Here is a 22,985-nt window from a genome sequence, read left to right as displayed (position 1 = left end):
GTGTGGACCGTGGACACTGCAAGTCCATTCCCCAGTGTCAGTCCGGTGCGATATGTCTTGATGATTTGGGACTCGACAAACGCGCTCAGAACAAAACCACAAAACCACAAAGCGACAACTGGTAGGTACTTACCAATAACTGTTAGGTTCAGTCGGGAGTTTCTGGTCGGTGATTTTCGAAAGTCTACTCGACATCTGTAAATTCCGGCGTCCATTTCCGATACGTTATCGATGGTTAACATGGCCGGTTCGGATAGCATTCGGAAGTGTGACCTGCCCTCCAACGACTCGTCTTTCCAATGCGACTTGTTTGGGTCCGTAAACTTGTCTCGGATGTCCACGCTGTGAAATTCAAAACACACAATATCAATCGGTGAAGCAAAAAATAAATATCTTATCGTACAATCCTATGCAAACTAAACGCACAGGCCGTGGGTACTTAAGCTCAATTTATTAATGCCATCAAAATACGCGATAATACGCACTGGTTAACGTGGTCATCGGGTACAGTAATATTGTATACAGGTGGGGGGAATGTTATAATTATAATAAAAATAATTCATGACATAGTTAAATGCGGACCTGGCGTTTCGTATGCTACAATGAAAAATCCATCAGAAGCATGGTTTGTCGATTCAATTAAATAGGTATGGGAAATATGATGGCTGTGTTCCAAAATAAATGCTTTTAAACCATTGAATCAATTGAAAGAAAAATTTTTGTTTTGAGAAAAATATAATATTAATTAGGCCGACAAATATTAAAATACGAATGCAAACATATTTTAATAAATTATATTTAATTAGAAAACTATTATTCACAATCGAAACAATATGCATTTGCTCTGCGAAACTTGAGTATTTTTTAAAATTAAAAAACTCATAAATTTAAAGTACATAATGTATAGTTTTATAATAAACTTGGTAAATAGTATTTGATAATACACTTTTTATACGCATTTCCGAAAAAAAAAAATTAATCCATATCATATTATTATACCATGTGCATACAAGTTTTAATTAAATCTCGTCATGCAACATTTTCATCGGTTGGTGTATGAGATCCTAGATTTCTCTATATAACTGGATAATTTATTCAGTATAAATAATAATAATTAAAAAACACACGCATACACAGTTTATTTACTGGATGGGAAATAGTGTATTGAAACTGAATTCTATTTATTCACACTAATTAAGACATGAAAGAGAAAAACATTTTTTTTTTTCATAATAATTAAAATAAGAGCTTATATAATATGAAGTTGGCAAGTGCAATATTATATGTATGTAAATTATGATATAATATCTAATTATTGATTTTTGTGTCTGATTTTAATAGTTTTACTAAATTCTATAAATTTGAGTATGATTGGTTTCTAGAAAAATGTTCTCCTAACGGAAACTTTTCTATTTCTAGATTTTTAAGTGTTTTTTTTATAAAAAATTTTTAAAATATGTAGACAATAATAATAATTTAATTAAGTACAATATAATATTATCTTCATTGTTAAATAGTATATTTTGTAAACACATTTCCACCTCGTTACATCTTGGTCAGACCTTTCAGAACTAGAGTGTGTGGGTGGTCTATTAAATACATGAAAGATCAAATGAAAAATAAAGGTGGCTTTTGTTAGCAAAAATTTACTAAAACTACAACGTATTTTCGATCATTTTTATAACTCGTTTGCGAACAGATTATTTTTCGTTCAATAAATTGTTTGTACATCTATTATACACATATTATATTTATAATTAAAAAAATGCTTATGGAAAGCTTGGTCTAGGTAGATAACCAGATTTTTAATTTGCATTTGTTTTCTCAATTTGTTATGGTGATTGAGACTGCAAACAGAAAATATTATTTTAGCCATTTAGGAATCTCGCAGCGATTATTCTTATACTATCGTAGTAACGAACTATTTTTTTATATTCAAAGAAACTAATATTGAATCAAATTGAATGTATAATATACAATTTTACATTGAGGAGAATCATTTTTTATTTGAGTTTTGTGACTGATTTTTCAAAGTTGACGTAAAATTCTTCGATAAAAAGTTTTCGATTGAGAAGATTACATTGACGTTTGTTTATTTTATAAAAAACAAAATACTATTGTTATGTAAAAATATTTTTTACAAATATACTTTGTATACCGATGAGTAAATATTTTTGTACAATATGAAAATAGTAGGTATATACTTATGTGCATAAACACATATTATATTATCGCTCAAATGAGTGGTTATTAATTCTATAGTATTTTTTGTAGCCGAAAATAATGCATGGCGTGGGATTTGAGCTTTACATGCCATGTAATTTTATACCACCGTGCCAACACTGAGCCGCCGCAGTCTTATCAATTTCTATTAAACCTCTGTGCATTCCTGTTTGGGTCGATGTGCACGTTGTATGGCTGATGAGAAAATGCTACCGTGTCAAACTATAAGGAAAATATGACAAAATATCCACGTTAGTTTTAATTAAATTTATCATTGTTGAACTAAGTAGTTTTAAGCACAATATTTTCTAATTAATACCTTTTTTGAGTGTAAAAATAATTGAAAAATAATGAACCCAGCAAATTGGAAAGCAGTTTTGAAATTCCCGAGGCGCGGTAAATTTATTACATAATATTATGAAAATATGCACTTTGAAAATGTTAAATTTAATTTAATAAAATTTTGTAACAAAAAACTTTTAGACAAGTCGTTATTGTTCAAAATTACATAAGTGTAAGTAAATTTACATACACTTTGTGATAAAAGTGATTCGGAAAGGTGCGCATTTTTACAAAACTGCTTATGCATTTTTCTTTACATAAATGTAGAAGGTACCCAATAAATTATTTTAAATGAAAAACAAGATGTTGCTATACTAACCAACGTTCGAATATAATAAAAATAGTAAATTTACAAACAATCAATGATATAATATACCTACTTCAACATTGGAAAACAAAATATATTAGCTGAATCAAAGGATTTTTGAGCACAAATTTAACAAATATATTTTCAGGTAAATTAAAAGTTTTCCATATCATATTTTAAAAATAGCTTATGAATTTTTGTTTAATAATATTATTGAGTTCTTAATAATAGCTCTAAATACGTTTTGAATTTCAACCTAGATGGTATAAGAACCAACTACCAACATAACATAGTATATATCATTAATTGTTAAAAATCAAACAAATTATAATAATTTAAATCATAAACTGAATAACAAATATTTAACGAAAGACTGTTCCGTGCATAATTATAGTAAATTGTATTTTGTGGAATAGAATAAAACATTTTTATGAAATTAATTTTGAATTGCTTGCAGAGCGTTAAACATGTATGTATATTTTAAATGTCTCATTTATGTCAGTACAAGGACAACTTATCACTGACTAAGGACCCGACCATAAGCTATAAAATTGTCCAATAAACAAATATTTTTATATTTTACAATTTATTTATTTCTCACAAAAAGTTTAGATATTATATCATTTCTTTCTAAAAATATGATATAAAAACAAAATAAAAAAAATATTGTCATGGTTTAAGCCTACATAATATTTTAAAATGTAACAGCGCACAAAAAATACTGTACATCATAAGTCATAACGTATGGCGACGGATAGACATTCGTCTGTCTGCTTGGCATCCCTAATAAGTTAAAAAAAAAAAAAAAATAAAAATAAACGGAATTTATGTGGTAAGTCGCTCGTTACAAATTACAAAATATATGTGCTTGAAAATTGTCACATAATAATGGTTAGCAAATTCCTATGGTACAACGAAAAGTTAACAAGTTCAATTCAGGATCGCGGCTCAAGGAACGTCGTCGGTGGAACGGAATACTATGCGTATCTAGCCCGCGCCAAAGTTCCCAGAGCATAGTTTAAGTTTTTTATGGTGGGTAAGAAAGCACGGAAATCACCTAAAGTCAACAGGAGTTGTTTAAAATATGTTCGTCGCAAGAGGACTTTTAGTCGTTTAAAGCCGAAAGTGCGCACCTGCCCGCCATTTAGTGAGTGTATGTGTGTGTGTGTGTGTGTGTGTTGCGCAATGATATTATAATTACGTGGCTACATACACTTTGCGCATAATGTAATCACATAATAATAATATATTATACCGTTACGGTGCAGTGGCGGTGTAATGTATGATGCGAAGGTTCGATTGCGAATTCGTGTTCGCTTAATATTACAATAACAACGGCGGTAATCGTTCGTCTCGAGTGCCAAATATCGTCGCGTTACCGGTTCGGAACGAATCAAATTATAATACCCACATCATCGGCGGGGTGGCGATCGCGGGTGCCGTGGGGTTGGGAGACGCGTCATCCGATAAATCTTCGCGAAACGATCGTCTCGGATCGGCAAACACCGTGTTCGGGTGCAAAATATGCGTCGGTGCATAATACGTGTGCGTAAACGTCGGTCGTGTGTGTGCGCATAACATTGTCATTGTTGCGTTTAATTATTTGAATTGCCGCCGCGGGACGGTTGCCAATGAGCGAAACCAATACAACAAGTGTTGGGCGTATTATTGCCACTCGATGGATGCGCCTCGTCGTGTCACCCGCCACTGGTCCGTGATACGAATATATATATATAAAGTCGTTTCCCGCACACGTTTTCTTGCCAACGATCTCCGTCGGGTGCACCCCTCGAACCCCCCCCCCCCCCACCCACAAGCGGTCCAATAGACCTTACACACGCGTACATACTGTGTAATATTGTATATCGTACGCATATAATATTATTACTCTATCGAACGCGCGCCCGCAGTGCTATGCGTCGGATTACTGTACACGCTCGGATCGATAAGACAATAATATATTATACTATAGTACCTATACGCACATATTATTATTATTATTATTATTATTGCACGACGGACGACGTTCGTGAAACGAATGAAACGAAATCGTTTACTGTTTACGTCCACGCAACGTAATAGCCAGGCGCGGGCCTAAAAATCTAAAAAAAAGTAGTAGGTACATAAAATATATTATTATTATAGATATAAGACGTACGAACTATTTACTATATTGTATAAATAAATATAATATAATACTATATTAGAACATTTACAAAGGTGGGGGGGGGGGGGTGCTAAAGCCTCTTTGCCCTCCTGGATCCGCACCCGATACTTATAGCATGTGGCAAGTTATTATATATCAAGATTACATTTCGAGGATTTACCGATCAGCGCATATCTACGTCATTGCATGGGTTGCTTTGTGGGTGCATTTATGCATACAGTTCCGTGCATTCCGTTATAAGCTATATGCTGATCATAGTTATCTAGATAACCATGGTCCGACCCACGGCTCTAGATAATTTTATTTTACCCTACTTAGAAGACATATTGCAGTAAATATATTTAAAAAAAACAACGATATATCAGGAAGTGAGAGACGGCGGCAGACAGTTATACATATAGATAAATTATAATAATAATAATGAATTATATTAAATTAATATTAATCTGTAATGTGATAACATGTTGTTTGTTATAAAGACAAATATTATTTTCCTTTTGGCAGCCCCAGTGTGAATATAAATGAGTAAATTGGCCCGCCAACTACCAAAGGTTGGACCACCCACATCTAGGCAACTGTGGTCGTGGCCGATTACGCAGGAAAACAATAACATCATTATTATTATTATTGTTATTACAATGACAGTACTATGCGATTCCTCAGAAACAAGTGTGATGTGTGATTTTGCAGCTAAATTTTTTTCGCTGCACATTTTTGTGGTTTTGTGTTTATCGATGTTGTACAAACGACGTTTCAGTGAAAAATATAAATTAAAACAAAGCACTCGATACGTGAACAATGTTTCTGTGAATTGTAAAAATATAAACAAAACACTCGATGCGTTCTGTTTAACGTTATTTACACGGTCAGATGAAAAGAGCTGTAGTATTTCTGGTTCGTCTAAATCCGATAATAGTATAGGTATTCACAAAATACTCGAGATAGGTATTATAAATATATCGTCTATCAGAATCATTGCTTATATTGCACTCGTACTACCTTATGGTACACTTTTGGTTGCAATGCACGCTAAAACACTTTAACCCCTGCAATAGATAGCTAACCTAGGAATAGGTATTCTTAAAATATGTTTTAATTTTTGTTGAACATATTATTAGACTAATAGATGTTTAAAACTACAACAATCAACTGAAAAAAAAAAAAAACAATAAATAGAAACCAAATTAAGTTAAATTTAATTAAATATAGGTTAGATATTACATGCAACTGCAACAGCGAATATATACATATATTTTTAATATTATATCATTGTGGAATAATTCTTAATATTAACAACGAATTAATAATAATTGTTCATTGTTTTATAAGACTAGGTACTGATGTTTTTATAATGGTACATTAAAGCATAATGCTTTAAAAAAGTTGTTTGTTATCCGGCGGTCAAGTTGTGTTGATTAACAGAAACTTAAATTATGTTTTAGTTTTCAAACGGAACAAAAGCAAAAGCCCTGTCACCAACTACTTTACATGGCATAACGACTATGTTACTACGTATCCACATTTAAAATAATTTTCGATATTATAAATTACATTATATTTTACAATAATTCTGGAACTACAATATAATATGCGATAAAAAAAAATTGTTCAAGTCTTCCAATTAAAATTATAGTTGTTTAACATGTCCTATTGATGAAAATATAATAAATAATTCGTGGAATTCCGTGGTCGAAATGATTTTACGTACAACTGAGCACGGAAGAATCAAGTCATTTTACAAACACGAGTCCGGGCTAATAATAATTATAAATATAACAAATTACAATATTACAACGAACGTGGGTGATGCCATCGTCCACCAATCGGCTTGTTGTATAGATTTCAGGTAATATAATAGGTGATATAGTAATATAGGTACTTATAATAATAGTAAAATACTTAAAATACAACAAGCTATATCACATACTCGTATTTTATGTTTCTGGAAGGTAGTCAATTCACGTTCGTTTGATGGAGAAAAATAATCAAATGCCTATGAAGTTCAAATTCCATACAATAATCGTGTAAAACATATTATTTATTAAACATAATAATATAATATAGTTTATGCATGGACGGACACTTGATCTCTGAGCTGAATTCTTAAACCAATCAGCTTTAGACGGAATAATGCGTTAATTTATCCTATGAGTATTTCTCGACCTCTGCAATTTGAGATATTCATTAACATGGCTAGACCTACAGATCCATCATAGATATATAATGTACTCAATGAATAAAATTATATAGACCAGAAATTCACCATCACACTCTCAAGTAATTTAACGGTACATTGTGTTTAATTATAGTATAGAATATATATTTATCTCTTGCACCTTAGGTAGGTATTAATAGGAAAACTATAGCATGCTAACCGTTAACAGTGGTTGGATGAATCTGAATATGCTCAGGCACATATTAAGCCTACATATGACATTTTATGGTTTCATATTACGAATATTTTATTAAAGACAATTTCGGTAGGCGAAACAGTTATAACCCGATGATAGATCGTAAAAATCTAGTGTAAGTTGTACGGACTCTGGAAGAAATCGGGTCTTGTATAATAGACATCATATCGATGAGATTATAACTAAAAACAAGGACTTCTCTAAGTGTTTTCCAACACGAAAAACCCATTGAAGCCCTTCTCTTAACCTACACGCATACGAGTAAGCAGTTTATGAATGAATATGAGTTCAGCACTCCTCGGCAAGTCATTCATTTTATAGCTATTGAACTTTGGACTAACGGATCCCCGTTTACCATTGTCCTTGTTTTTGGCTGATCTCGTGACCCAAAAATCGAGTAAAAGCTGCAACCCAGCAAAGGCGTTGAGGGATATAGTAGGTGTCGGGTGGTAGCACGTGACGTCGAGTATTTTACGACTTATCAAGAGATTCACAATCTTTCGATCGTGGTCGTATGTGTGTACATGACTCGAGAAAAGTTTTGTCCGTTTTTTCACCCCATCCTCCCTCCAGCACACTCACCGACACCGCCCGCCAGTGTTCGTTAACGTGTTTTCTTTCTTGTTTCACCCGGACACACGCCCGTAAGTTATTACAATTTGTTTGGGATGAAACCGCACGTAATGACAACTACTATAAGTGTGGTTTTTTTCCCTTCCCTTCGTTTTTGATTCACGTCGTTTTCTCTGTGACCGTATACTTTTGCTCTATTTGACGCGACATCTATAATATATATATACCTATTCCCTTACCTATTTAGAAATGTCCCAGCCTGTCGCCAGCTCGTACACACACACACACATACACACACGTGCGAGTAACGACTCGTATTAAAGGACAAATGTCCGAAATGATCGGATGCCACCAACGACGGTGCGGTGGCGTTGCAGTAAGCAAAACTTTTGTCTACCCGTGCCCGTCCTTAGGGCGGCGGAAAACTGTTCTCGCGGGCGACGCGCCCTCGTGCCACGGGAGAAAAGAAATTCGTATATATAATCTATATATAGCTCGTAAAAGGAAAAAAAGTTGATTAATCTAGTCGCGGTAGGTGAGCGCGGTGTCGCCTCGCCTTTGTAATAATAATAATAATAATAATAATAATATATATATAATAGAATAAAAGCCCAGTCCACGTACAATATTTTACGTGCCTCTCGCCACTGCCACCGTCACCGCTATATATAATAATAATAATAATAATAATATATATACACTCTCCCCGTTTCCTCACGCACAACCATTCCTTCCTCCGCTCTGCTTCACCCCCTAAGCGAATCGTCCCCGGAGTCCCTTTTACCCGAAGCACGGATAATCTTCTTATTTGCGCTGGTTTATTATTATTGCCGTTTCTCGCGGGGTTAGTGTCTCACTCACCTCACCTCTCGCACTCGTCGTAGCAGTGTCGGCGGTGGACTAACCGAGATAATATTCCGGACGTGTCATCTTTTACTCTTACTCCCCCGAACAGCGGTGCGTGAGTATAATAAAAGGCAAATTTTATTTGCTTTTTTTCCCTTATGAAATCCATTTTATTCTTCTTCTCCGTCGTCTTCATCGACGTCTGCAGCCGACAATCACCGATTCCACGAGTAAACCTACGCAGGAAGAATGTTGGGACTAATAAAAACAAAAATCCCTCTGTATTTAATAACTAAATCACGTTAATTCGTTTCCGTTGACAAACTCGCCGAAATATTTGATTTTCGTTGAACCTATTTTTTTCACGATATTATTTTAGAAAATACCATTTGTTTCGGTCGATTGGTTTACTGCAACTCCTGCATGTGGTTCGAATTCGATAGTAAATGATAATATTACTGACAAATGATTGGCAATATACTCTCAATTTAATATTTGCTCACAATGTAAATAAATTAAGACAAGTACGGTGAATACAATTATAGCTCGTTCGACATTAATAAGTAATGCAGGTCTATGACATAAATGAGTGAAAAACACAATAATAGTCTTTCAAACTATCGTAAAGATATAAACGCGTTCTTACCCCAGCTGCAATCAACGCAACGGATAGATCGCTGGAAAAGTACCGTTTCAATTTTATACTCGCATGATAATTTACAAAATTCGTTTGCAAAGCTAGAGAAGTACATATTATTTTAATCCAGTAGAAAGAGCCAGTAACATATTATTATGTATATATAACTATGGAATAATATTTATATATATATATATATGACGTCAGCAGACGAGTTTTAAACAGCTAATAGTTAAGTTCTAGACGTTCACGTATTGGATGGAAAGAGAGTGAATGAAATATCCACGTGAATTAAAGTACAATAATTGTTATAACTACGGGAAGTACGATGTAGTTGCCGCAGCGTCTAGGTCCGTCGACACCTCTCGTGGGTATTCAGCATCGAGGGGAGGGGTACGTAAGTATAATCGTTTGCGATACTAAACGAAAGTCAGGGGATGATAGTGCATGGGGTGTGCGTGGAGGTGGGTCATGGGTCTAAACACACGTGGTAGTAAAAACGAAATGTTAAACGTTCTTTCGGGCAGTCGTAATGCGTTTCGCGCCGTCAAAAACGTATTCACGGGCCTCGTTCTACCCACCAATCGCCACACCACCACCGCACCGGTATATGCAAATATTTGTGCGCTTATCTCCACTCGTTCACCTCTCCCGCACCACACACTACTTCCTATTTCACAACAACGCCGCCGCCGCCGCCGCCACCGGTCTTCCGTCCACAGAGCGGGTAGTAATAATTCACAAACAGCCGACGACGCTATTTCATCGGCAGCACTATATAGATGTACCCAGAAAATATATATATAGGTACGTAGTCGCAGCATTACCGGCACGAAGAGAGAGTATAATATCACGAACACACCCACATACACACTCACGTTTATATATATATACTATGTATATTATATATATATATATATATTGTGACCGATGTTCGTATATAAATATATATGCGATACCTATACATGCAGTCGGTGGTGTTGCGGCTGTAGTGGCGGAGACAGTCGGTGAAGGTACGCAAAGGACTCGTGCGCAGATTTCGACGACTTCCTCTCTCCCCCTCCCTCACTCCTACGCCTTCTCTCTCACTCGCTATTTCATCATATAATATCATCCTCGCCCTCACCACGATGCGTGTTTGACGTATACGCGCCAACGTTCGTCGAGTATGAGTTTTTGCAGTGTACGGCGCAAGGCCCTCTCGAGCAGCGTTATACGACGGCGGTAATTGTTTTTTACTCGCGTGCCTTGACTTGTCACGCCACCTCCACCAACACCACCGTCGACCACGTATTGTTATTTACGACTGCTCCCCTCCCCCACCCCCACAACGACACTGAATCCAAACGTTCCTCTACATTCCGGAACCGAAAACTACCCTCCTCACGAACACCTCCGCAGTCTAATCATTACGTCGGCGGAGGAGGGTAGTTGTGTGCTGAAAGTTTCTCGTGTGTCGTGCATGAGCGCGTCTCGGGACGGACAGAGAATAATTGCTCGGCAAAGTGATAAAACGTCATTTTAAACATCCGAGAATATAATATCTACTTCGAATTATTGTCAACGTCAAACTATGATATTATAAACTATAACACAACATCAGCTATATTATACACACACATATTATGGGTGATAATGATGTAGTCTTATACTGCGATAAGGTTGGATCTTATTGTATTTTCGAATATCCGATCGAATCATCGCATCTGGTATATAATAAAATAATAATGTGTAATAATAAACCGAAACATCGTCATAAAATGTATTTCGTCTCGTCGGCGAGCCGCGCATGGCATGCTGCAGTGTACTATCAATATCGGGGTAAAGTCTGACGAGCCGTCCATCAGTATTTACGATCGCTCGTGTAAATATTATACATCGGACGTTGTTGATCGTTCCCGGCGATTATAGAATTGCATGGCATATTATAGACATTATAATAGACAGTGGTGGAACTACATAATACAATGTGGGCGAAATTTTCCACAAATGGTTGCCCGCTAAAATTAATTTTTTTCAAGCTTTATTTCAATTGTATAAAACTAAAGAAATAATGAAACCCTCCTAATTTCGTGAAAAGTAATACGCCTTTGAAGGTCTTATAACTGCCAGCAAATTAAAAATATCTCATAGTAATATTTATTTGAACGCAGAACAAATGATTAAAAGTGTATGATTTACGAAAGTTTCAATTATTCAATATTTATAGAGAAACAGAAAAACTATAAAACTAGATAACATATGGTTTTCGCATACATAAATACATAAAAAAACGCATATTTTATGATAAAATATTGCATTTTAATATATTATATTACCTACATACCTCCAATATATGGACCCTAAGTATTAAAAAAAAATGTTGAATGATTTCTATCGAGAACTAACGTGTTAAAAAAGAGTACATTTTCAAAAGACAAAAGAAGGAAAAACGATTTTCAAAAATGTATATTATTTGCTTTCATTACGTATCGTTTATATTTTTAACCATTAGGTAAACAGTGGGTGTATATTATATATCACATATTATTAAGTATATATACATAGTATGTATTGTTTTACATTAGTATGCACTGTGTAGTACTGTGTACTGTGGTACCTATGGCCAATCACATTAGGTAGAGATATTTTATGTGTGTACATTTATTGGTTGCCGTTAGTAGTAAAAGGACCATAAAAATAAAAATAACTTAGGTGGCCTATGGGAATTTTATCAATAGACCTCGAGAAACCTAGCTCCTCCTCTGGATTAGGATTCGTGAACGCTTTAGCGGTCGGTGTTACAGTATTTGGTAGACTTTGCAGTTATACCTATACTATACTTATCGTTCTCAGTATAAAGTCGCAATAGACATTTGGAAAATATAAAATTTTTTTTTTTATCACAATACTTCATTTTGTGCGTGCGTCTTTGTCTTTACTTTTGTATTTGTTGTTTTATGCTTTCCAAGTGACGCACTCACACAAGCGCGTGCGCACAACGAAAAACAATAAAAATGGCTTTGCCACGGTCGCATTCCATTTTGAGTAATCGATTCTGTAAGAGGAAAAGAATTGTGTATTAAACAAATAATTGAAATACCTTCGAGGGATATATAGTTTTTTTTTTTTACAAACTTGTCACGTCAATTTCTACAAACCCTCCACTTCGGGCTGGCAAAAGAAAATCGACGCACTAATATTATTGTACCTGCGTATTAGGTTACCAGGAAGAAAAGAAAACATTTATTGTTTCACTTCAACCGTAACTCGGGGTAAAAACCATATACCGTACGGCGGATATTGTTTAGGTATATGTGCATAATAAAGATACATGCATTTTTTTACCTCACTACGAGTTCTTTGAACGTATCGTCGCTATTGGTATTGGGCTGTACAAATATAATAATAACATATAATATTACATATTTTTTGTAACTCGACATTGTGCTTATAGGGGTGTCGCGTACCGCTTGTTCACGATCGATTTAATAGTGCGCAACAATATTGTTGTAAGACATTTTAATTCGTTTCATTCCATTAAATTACGGCCAACAGACACTCGAGGACATTGTTCTTGGATTTTCAAGTCTGACGCTGACTTTTAAACCAGCCTCATACTATAGCGCAAAAGAAAAAAAAATATCGTAATACTATTTTATTTGTATAGCACAATGAAACCGCTGACGTACTAAATGAAACAAAAGCGTTTCCCTTAAAGTGAAATAAAAGATCTGCCATCAAAACGCGTTACATTTCAAAAGCGATTTGTTCTGACATGATTAAAGTGGGGATACGGTAACCAAAAACAAAGTCTTTGGAAGTCGTAGATCGATTTAGACGCTATACACTGTATCGCTTATGATATCCGTCCGTTTCGAGTGTTGTGTTCACCCACTCCCGAGACAATCGTTAATTTTCTAGCATATTCCAAACTTTTCACAAATAATAAAATAAACCTTTCGCGGTACCGTGTACTTTGATTTTCGTATTTATATTGACTGATGCGTGACTAGTAAATTGATTTGAAAACAATAATAGTTTCGGTGTACGTATATAGTATAAAAAAAAAAATAATAAAATACAATCGAGCTAATTTCGAAACGGTATTGTCGAGGTGAAATCGATATCATCTCGTCATCATTAATTACCTACAGCATTTTGAATATTCATCATATTATGACTTAATACCATAGCTGCTGTATTCATTGCAGAATGGAACGATTTCGAATTACGAATACGACGTAACGAGCCTGGGTTTGGTTGTCACGTACTTATACGTATGTGTGTGTTTGATTTGCACAATAATATACGTTTGCCGTCTGTAGTTAGCAGGCCTCTTATCGTGAAGATTTGTACCACAGCTACTGCACATATTAATATAATATTTCTGTTAAAATCGACGTCTATGTCTAATAAATCCACGACGTTAATACTATGAGGGATTATTCATATTATTACAAAATTGATTTGTTTCTTCGAAATAGTTTCGAAATCGTAATTTATTACATGCTACAAGGCAATATAGTATATTGTTGTATTATAGGAACTTGAGTGATGGAACGTCAAAATATACTTAAAGATAATTTAGTCACTAGGAATTAGGATGTCATTGGAAATTCAGTATTGTAATAATATGTAACCAATTCTCATTTAGTTATAGCTGTTACCCAACTACAAGAGACGGAAGAGTTATCAACGCTATTCTGTAAAAATCAAAACTCTCGGCGTTTGTGAAATTCGATTTAATTGTAATTCGAAAAATAATATAGTATCATAAAATTCAGAATATAAGTTAACAGTTTTTATGATTAAAAATAAAAACATGGTACTAAAATTTTAGCTTGTAAAATTTAGCGGAGTAGTTTTTAATTAAAATAAATATTAAATGATTGAGAGAGTCTATATTGATTCTAAAACATTTTTTTTGTTACGAGCCTGACATTTTTTAATGTAACATACCTAATAATATATTTAATTGATTGAAAACTACAATACTATTTAACGATTTTTCCATTGTAAACTGTTTTATGCTTTATTCATAATTTGAGTGCAAATAATTACCTAGTCTACACAATATTATCGGTTTAATAGTTTACGTATTATTTATGATTATCCATGGTTGAGTAAACAAGCACACTTTCGACATTATTTTTCATTTTGAAAATCCAAACACACAATATTGATTTTAATTTTAATCAAAACGATTGCAAATAAAATACATTTATCAAACTAGAATTGTATTGCTTATCACAGAGAGATTTGATGTATTTTACATTATCGAAGAGAACTTACAATATTATAAATAAATAAAAAATGAGCTTTGCGTCAGCACAGCATACACGTCAAACTTAATACAATATAATATTATTATAAGGGTAAACGCTCAAAAATACGAGAGCGATAAAAGAAAAATTGCTCTCACGGAGATAGAATATATTATTATAATTTTGTAAAGTTAAGCGTATACGGGTAACACAGGAACATTTCGAATTATAAGTGTCGACTTAAGCACAACAATGTTTTCCATCAACCGTAAATAGTTTAGTTACTTACACATACTAATTACTAACTCCTCCGCAGTTCACTGAGCTAAATATACGTAAAACTCAACCAATAACGGTCGGATGCATATTGTTTACCGTAAACGTCGACTTACACGGGTCAACGGAAATAAGTCGCATGCGATGCCACTCGGTAGTCGGTCTCGTTTAGTATGGATCACACACCATCAAAACACTTGGAAATGTTTCAATAACTGTTATCCTTCTTGAAATTCAATAAAAATAATTTGTCAACGACGTACTGACAGGAACTTACGAAAATGCATTTTCCGCTACACTAATGTAATGTTTTTTTTATTATTATTTAACTCATATAAATAACGCCCGGTAGGCGCACGAGAACTTTACACCCCGCATGTATTGTCACCGTCTGAGTAACGTACAAAATGGAAAAAAAAAAAAAAAAAGTAAAATCCAGTTTTCTCTATTTTCTTTTATATTAAAGTAAACTGACCCATTGCCAAATATAAAAATAAGATTATTTATCGTGGTAACTTTTTTTTTTTGATATTTTGATTTTGTGAACAAGCTATGAATATTTTAAAATTTACAAGACATTTAAAATGTTCAATGCTGATATTTTCTTTAAAAAATTAAAATACAAAAAAAATTACGAAGTAGAGGTTTTTACCCGAGATAATATTCTTACCTTTAAATTTCATATAGGTCAAAAACAACAGAGTAGAAGTACTCCTTCAGACGTTAAATTGTCTATGATGTGCTTCTGTAAAACGGAGACGACACATATTGGCGATTGAAAGCTTACCAATTATCAGGCCGGCGGGCGGTGGATATGTAACGGGGAACTGGTAAAATAACATATAAATGATACACAGCGTCCCCGTTATACATCCTATCACTTTGAATCGACAATTATATGGTGTAACGCATAATTATCTTAATAAAACTTCTTCATTCATCCTCCATTTATTTTATCAGCATCCAAATTTCAGATTTCATGAGATTTTTATTTTACCTCGCCATCAACGTTGTCCTTCGTTATTTTTAGTATTTGTTTTTCATGTAGCTATTGAATTTCAATACAATCAATTCAGATTTTGTTAAAATTATAAAATTAAATGTGATAAAAAAAGAAGAAGATTGACTTCGATCGGGTTACGTAAGAACATAATGTGTAATATTATCACCTCGGCGTAGGACAGTGGTACCTATTCTCTGTTATTACATTTTAAATAATTATTCTCAAGCTTCGAATTTCTAATGTAGAAATTATAACAATATAGTCATACTTGGGGACATTAATAAACTACAATAAAACGATATATTAAACGGATCAATGGATGTAACATGACGTATTGGTTGGGAATGTTGAACTAAACACATCAAACCATTAAGGGTGTACCAAATAATAATAATTAAAACTTAAATCCAAAAGAACTCGTGCTTGTGTAGTTGCTTTCTTCTGGTTGGATGATAAAACACGACTTGAGAAAATCCATTGTCAGATAGTTTTTACACAGATTTTACAAACTGTTTTTTAGACAGTACCTATGCAAACAGTTGATAGACACTTGGGGGAAATTCATACCGAAACTCACTAAACTAAAGACACTTAGCTGTCAGTCATCTTTCGGGTCTTAAAAGTAATAAAGTTATTTATTACGCATGCGTATTATGTATATCAACCAATTCTCTAGACTATTGATAAATTCGATAAATTTCCACGCCACATAATGATCAGGTCACGTTCAATAAACGGTTCAGAACGGAACTCGACTACAACAAGTCACAATTTCTTCAATATTAGTTTTCGATGGTTGTTAGTAGTTGCTTTTACGTACTACGTTTAACGTTCGGGAAAACTATTATAAGATTTTTGAATTATAGTGTAAACAATGCATTATTATATTATCATTATCAGTACCTATCTCGCCGCTGGTGTAAAATAAAAACTAACGATTTTTAAATGGATGTAGTTCAAAAAGTTTTCTCTTAACCCGTGTTGTTGGCGTCGTAGTATTTTACAATTTACCGAAAAGTTACTGACGAATTTCAAAAATTACATTTTCAATTTTTCATCTCCGTAGAACACATAATTTGACTTTACGGAAAAGCTTTATAAAATATATTGGAAACAACCATTTTATCGAGAACTATGTTTAAGAAAAAAAAAAAAAAACAAAAAATATTCCCATACTTATACTTACTGTACTATTTATTATAAAGCCCAATACTACATAATTAGATTAAACGGCTAGCGGCCTGCTCATAACATATTTAATCACATAAAATATTATATTATTGTTATGGTGTACAAAGTTGTGTGTATAATTTCACGGCGAGTTGATCGTGTTAAGTCATTTCAGTGGCGCGGGATATGCGACGGTAAAAGTTATGAGGAAAAACTCGAAGAATATTTGAGGAAATAATAACACAACGTGACGTATCGGCATCGTCGCATTGCGCAGTAAATCTATAATATACGAACGTGGATACATCAAGTACGGTGTAATAACTAACCACAAAGTATGCTTTCATGTACCGTCATAATATTTTATCGATATTCGATTTCCAAAGTCACCAAATATCTATATAACATATGTTTATGCACTGTGCTTAAGGAGAATGGCGATATTTAAAATCCTGCACCACGATCGTAAATATGTTTATTACGATCGACGCTGTTTTTTTTTTACTGGATTCGAACGGATCGTTGGAAACATAAAACGATATTTACTCGGTACATATTATTATAGTTGGAGGGTTATCGCCAATCGGGTTTGATGCTTAACAGCCATCCGCCGCTATACACCGTGTCTAAATATAATAATATTATACATTTTTGGTGCTATATTTATGTTTGTGTAGTCTTCAGTTTGAATGGAATATTTCACAGTAAAGGATGCGATATGCATCCTTTTGCCACGCAGCACATGTGCAAAATGAATACGTTTTGTTTATAAGGATCGGACATTTATTTTAGGATATAATATATTATAATCGGACATAACAATTAATCATTAAACCGATTTCTACCCATCGGGATTGGACGCAACCACAATTTTTACATATAGTAGAAGCTTTAGCGTCTATTGTTATTATTATTATATAAAGTTATTTCAATATTTTACGGTATAGTTAATATAGTTAGAATTAATTTATATTATTAATATGCCACTCAAAGAATCAACTATAATATTATGTGAATAATTTAAATAATAATAATAATATTATTATGCTCTTATGAATATATTACTTGTTAAGTTAACTGTATTGATAATTTATCACGAAAAATAAAACTGCAGTCATAATATATTTTAATACATTTTCAAACAAATAACAATATATTTTATATATATATATGTACTGATGCCAGTGACGAATACAATAAGTTATGAAAAGTTCAATCGAATTCCTATTAACTTAAAAATGTATTTTTTTTCTCAGTGATTCTCTATAAGTTGTATTTTGTGTTGATTTTTTTTCTTCTTTTTTGATCCTTTCTTCACATACGTTTTTTTCATTGAAAAATCGGATATTTTGTTCGTTATTTTTTAATACACAATATTATATAGACTAGTAAAAAGCTAAAGGAGCTAAGGGAAAGCATAACCAGTACTGAACCTAAGGGGGAGGAGGCAATGCGGAGTCCATGCCCCGGGTGCTAATTATAGAGGGGCGCCAATTTACAATTATAAACTCATAAAGCACATAGCATAGGGGCGCTAATATTATGTTGTGCCCCGGGTTACATAATTTGGAGATCTGGTACTGAGCATAACTAACAACTTTTCATGAGATAAAAATAAAAATAGTTATAGTATTATAACATATTATTATGTTCTTGACTTTTATGTTGGGACTTTATCATAAATTATTTAGGAATTTGATAGTTAGGTATATATTTGTATTACATAATGTATTGTTATCTTAATAGCTTGGGCACTTCGATACTAGTTATTAAAACGCGCATCACTTGTATATTATGATTGATATCTATATTATAGTTTTAAAAACTATAACACTTTATTCTGAACAATATTTCAACTTAGAAATTGGTAATAAATGTTTTGAGCTTACCTTACAAAGTATAAGCTATAGTTTTAATCGTGTCATTTGTATCTAATTTAAAAAAAAAGAGATAAGTTAAAATAGTTAACCCGTTAATAGATATTCCACAAAATGTTTACAAGATTTCCGTGTGTACCGCAAAAAGTCACTTAGCCCCTGCTTTTTGTTATTTATGTTAGTAAATATCACTTTCATTGGAAATTAAAAGTAAAATATCTCATAGTTAAATGGCCTGCAGAGGAACTCTAGTGTTGTGCATTCGATATCTTAATCTATCGGTTATATAGATACTTCTATGGTAGTATACACGTAATGCATGTGTAGTATGCACTGTTGCTTAGCCCATAAATGTTGCTATGTCCCTTTTTATTTTTACCAGTCTTTAGATAGATTAAGATATCGAATGCACAACACTAGAGTTCCTCTGCAGGCCATTTAACTATGAGATATTTTACTTTTAATTTCCAATGAAAGTGATATTTACTAACATAAATAACAAAAAGCAGGGGCTAAGTGACTTTTTGCGGTACACACGGAAATCTTGTAAACATTTTGTGGAATATCTATTAACGGGTTAACTATTTTAACTTATCTCTTTTTTTTTAAGTATCTTACATTTAATATCATCAAGCTGGTCCAACCCGCGGGCCTCAAAGCATTTTTTTCTTGGCCCCCATGAGAAAACATATTATATGTATTGTAATCATTTAAAGTGATTGGCGATTGGACACGGTGGCTGTCGTAATAACAATAATTAAATTATTCTGATGGTTTTCCTAGTCAGTAATCACTAATCAGTCAAAAAATAATAATTTTGGTTTTCCCCCAGTATTTAATTGGCCTTCCAACTACAAAAGGTTGTGCTACCCTGATGCATGTTACAACACAAACTGCCATGTAGTATACGGTTTTTTTATACAACCGATATTTTCAACTTTTTTCAAGTAAATATGATATGTTATTATGTTTGCATTATATAGACCGTATGGAAACAAATAGGATAAATCGATTTTTTTCTATCTCGAGAATCAATATTATAGTGGCGCGTGTCCATGTAGTTGGGAGATAAAATCGCCTGTGCGTTGACTTTAAGTAGAGCGTCTACTGTAAAGAGTGTGTCGACATTGTACAGGTGTCCATTAGCAGAGGTTTTACTGTGAGTAATATAATAATGCATATAATAAATATATATAGTTGAATTGACCGACCGCTGCTAATGACCGTTCGGTGTATAACGCAGAGTACAATCCCGCGGCCTTTGAATACGACCAGTCGAAATCTGGTGTATTTGTTTGCAGACGTCGAAAATGGGGGTGGCCGTTTTCGACGGAACATTGTTTTTCGATTTCTTCGACAATAGCCACCAGCCACCACCTACCCCCGTGTCGCCGACAATCAACACCACCCCCCGGAGTGCAATATAATATAATTATTAATCGGCCGATTGCTGTTATACGAGCCACGTCACGGCCCACGTACACCATAATAATATACGTGGAACGTACACGTGCATACACAGCCATGGACATAATAAAACGATCGTATTTTTCCATGTCAGCGCCCGCGTTCATTTTTCCGGGTTCAGTTAATTATTAATCACGCCGGACAATAAACGGGAAAATTACAGACGAAACGGCAGTATACGTTTGGATGCAGTTGAGGGCTGAACTGAAAATAATTTTGATAAAAATGTAAACGGAGCGGAGAATTGGACGCGAAAAGTTATAACAACGGTATACGTTAAATAATCTAAACTTAATTTACACCAGTGATGATTTCAACAGTTATTTGAAGATATTTTTTTAAAAAATCTATTACGACATGTCGTTTTCAACGAAAGAAGAAGAATAAAAAAAAAAGAAAACAATATTTAGGCACTATAATAATATGTTTATAAGAAACAAACCATTTATTCAGTTTAAAAATGGTTTTATGCTTGCGAAAATTTAATATGCATGTGTGTAGGTAAGATCGGACTCTGGGAAACAACATTAGGTACTAATGTAACAGCGTTTTACCGCGCGATAAACTGAACGTAAACTGGCATATTATTATGTACTACAATTAAATCTTTTGTACGAGTACTCTATCTAAAAAAGTTTTGGATGCAAATCAATAATACGGCACGACATGATTAATACAGAATTGTTTATTTGTTTGATGTATCGTTATTATAATATTACACAATCAAAGATATTTACGGTTAGAAAATCAACATTACGCATGGTTAATACCATATTGTTGAAACATTACGATTCATGTTCATTTGGCCGGAGAAGTTTAAACAATGGTTTTAGAACCCGCTGTAATCTACCTATCCTTATTGCGCAATGTGCCTGATTTTGGCAGGATAATATTGCAAGTTTCAAGCAGACGTCTCGCTAAATTTTGTGATCAAATCGAGTTTGTAAAATGTGTACCAAAGTGTCTCGATTTGTACCGATAATAATATGTTCAACGCATTGGTATTATTTGGTATTTATTTTCGTTGCAAGGCATATGTTTTTAAATATTAATTGTATTCCTATTACTATTAACGAGTTTAGGTTCAATTATGTATAAACGCATAATAATATAGTCTATAATATTATAAAATGTAAAAAAAATATATTTATCTTTTTGTTTTTTTAATGGAATTGCCATATAGGTAAGCTTGTAGACTAGGACATCTCATTAACTAACCTAAATCCCTGGTAAACAAAAATAAACTAGATTGATTACCCGTCTAGTTTGACCTTTAAGACTATTGCGCCGCTTTAACAGGGTTTCGTCTGTCCACATTATTATTGCGTTACAATCTGCGTCGATGGTTAAGTCGTTAACGTATTCACTAAAGAAATCAAATCATAATAACTGATAATATTATGAACGACGTGCCTATAATAGTTATTAGACTGAAGACTACAAATAAAAATAACAGTATATGTACAGTAATATTATGAATGTGGCCAACGAATACCAAACGGCTATTACTATCACAATATTTATATAAAGTATAGTGCGACGACATTTAGTGTTTTGACAACTTGAAACTTAAAATAATCGAAAAATAAAGATTTTCTTATTTACACAAAGTCTGGTTTTATAGAAAATAAATATTTTCAGACTTCGATAACTTCAATTTTTTTAATGTGTAATACATTTTTTTAAATGGATTCGATCCAACTTTGTTCTATATCAAAATATAATTACTTATATTATGCAAATTGTAACTAGGTACCTATAACCTATAACTACAATATTATATTTTAGTAATAAGATACAATACTTATGAAAAAATTTTTAATTCATCATGGAGTTTTCACTTTTAACTTTATTTTTGATTTAAACAATAAGATCCTTCAAAATTTGATTTTTAAATTTTGATGAATATTATGCAGAATTGAATTGGTATGTATAAGTTATGATTATAATATTGAACTCAAAAAGTTATTCTAAATACGTAATAATTTATTGAAAATGTATTTTTAAGTAACAACTTCATGACGGATTTAATTTTCGACTTAAGAAATGATATCAGATCTCAATGCAATATTGGAAACATGATATATTGATAGCTTCATAGCTTTAGTCAAACAAAATAAGTATTACCAGTTTAGTGCGTTGATCACTCGTGCACCTGTACACGCTCACTCGTACATAATATGCAAAACACAAATGTCCTTAAAATGTCCCATACACAACCCCTGAAAACGGTTTGGTTAGGCAGGTAAATAATAAAACAGTCAGGAAACTTGAACACGAACGAGTAGCGAGTAGAATAAAAAGACATGTCGTCGTCGTGTCTTAGGTTAAATACCAGTTACCCATGCCTATATTTTACGTAGATATTTGATGCTTTATTTTATGTTGTAAAAATTGAGGTTCGACTCTACTACGATGTCATATAAGCGTCTGACGTGGT

The 22,985-nt window shown here is 33.3% G+C and overlaps 1 protein-coding gene across 1 annotated transcript in view; it reads right to left on the bottom strand.

The window, feature by feature from the left end:
* The window catches only part of LOC132937501 (uncharacterized), a 582,052-nt gene that overhangs the window by 123,971 nt on the left and 435,096 nt on the right, over positions 1-22,985 (bottom strand). Inside the window, exon 3 of the mRNA XM_061004322.1 lies at positions 134-342. Coding sequence (XP_060860305.1) covers positions 134-342 — 209 coding nt within the window. The remainder of the gene's footprint in view (positions 1-133; positions 343-22,985) is intronic.

The sequence above is a fragment of the Metopolophium dirhodum genome, chromosome 1 (genome assembly GCF_019925205.1).
Source record: "Metopolophium dirhodum isolate CAU chromosome 1, ASM1992520v1, whole genome shotgun sequence".
Lineage (NCBI taxonomy): Eukaryota > Metazoa > Arthropoda > Insecta > Hemiptera > Aphididae > Metopolophium > Metopolophium dirhodum.
This window is presented reverse-complemented; position numbering and strand designations above follow the sequence as displayed.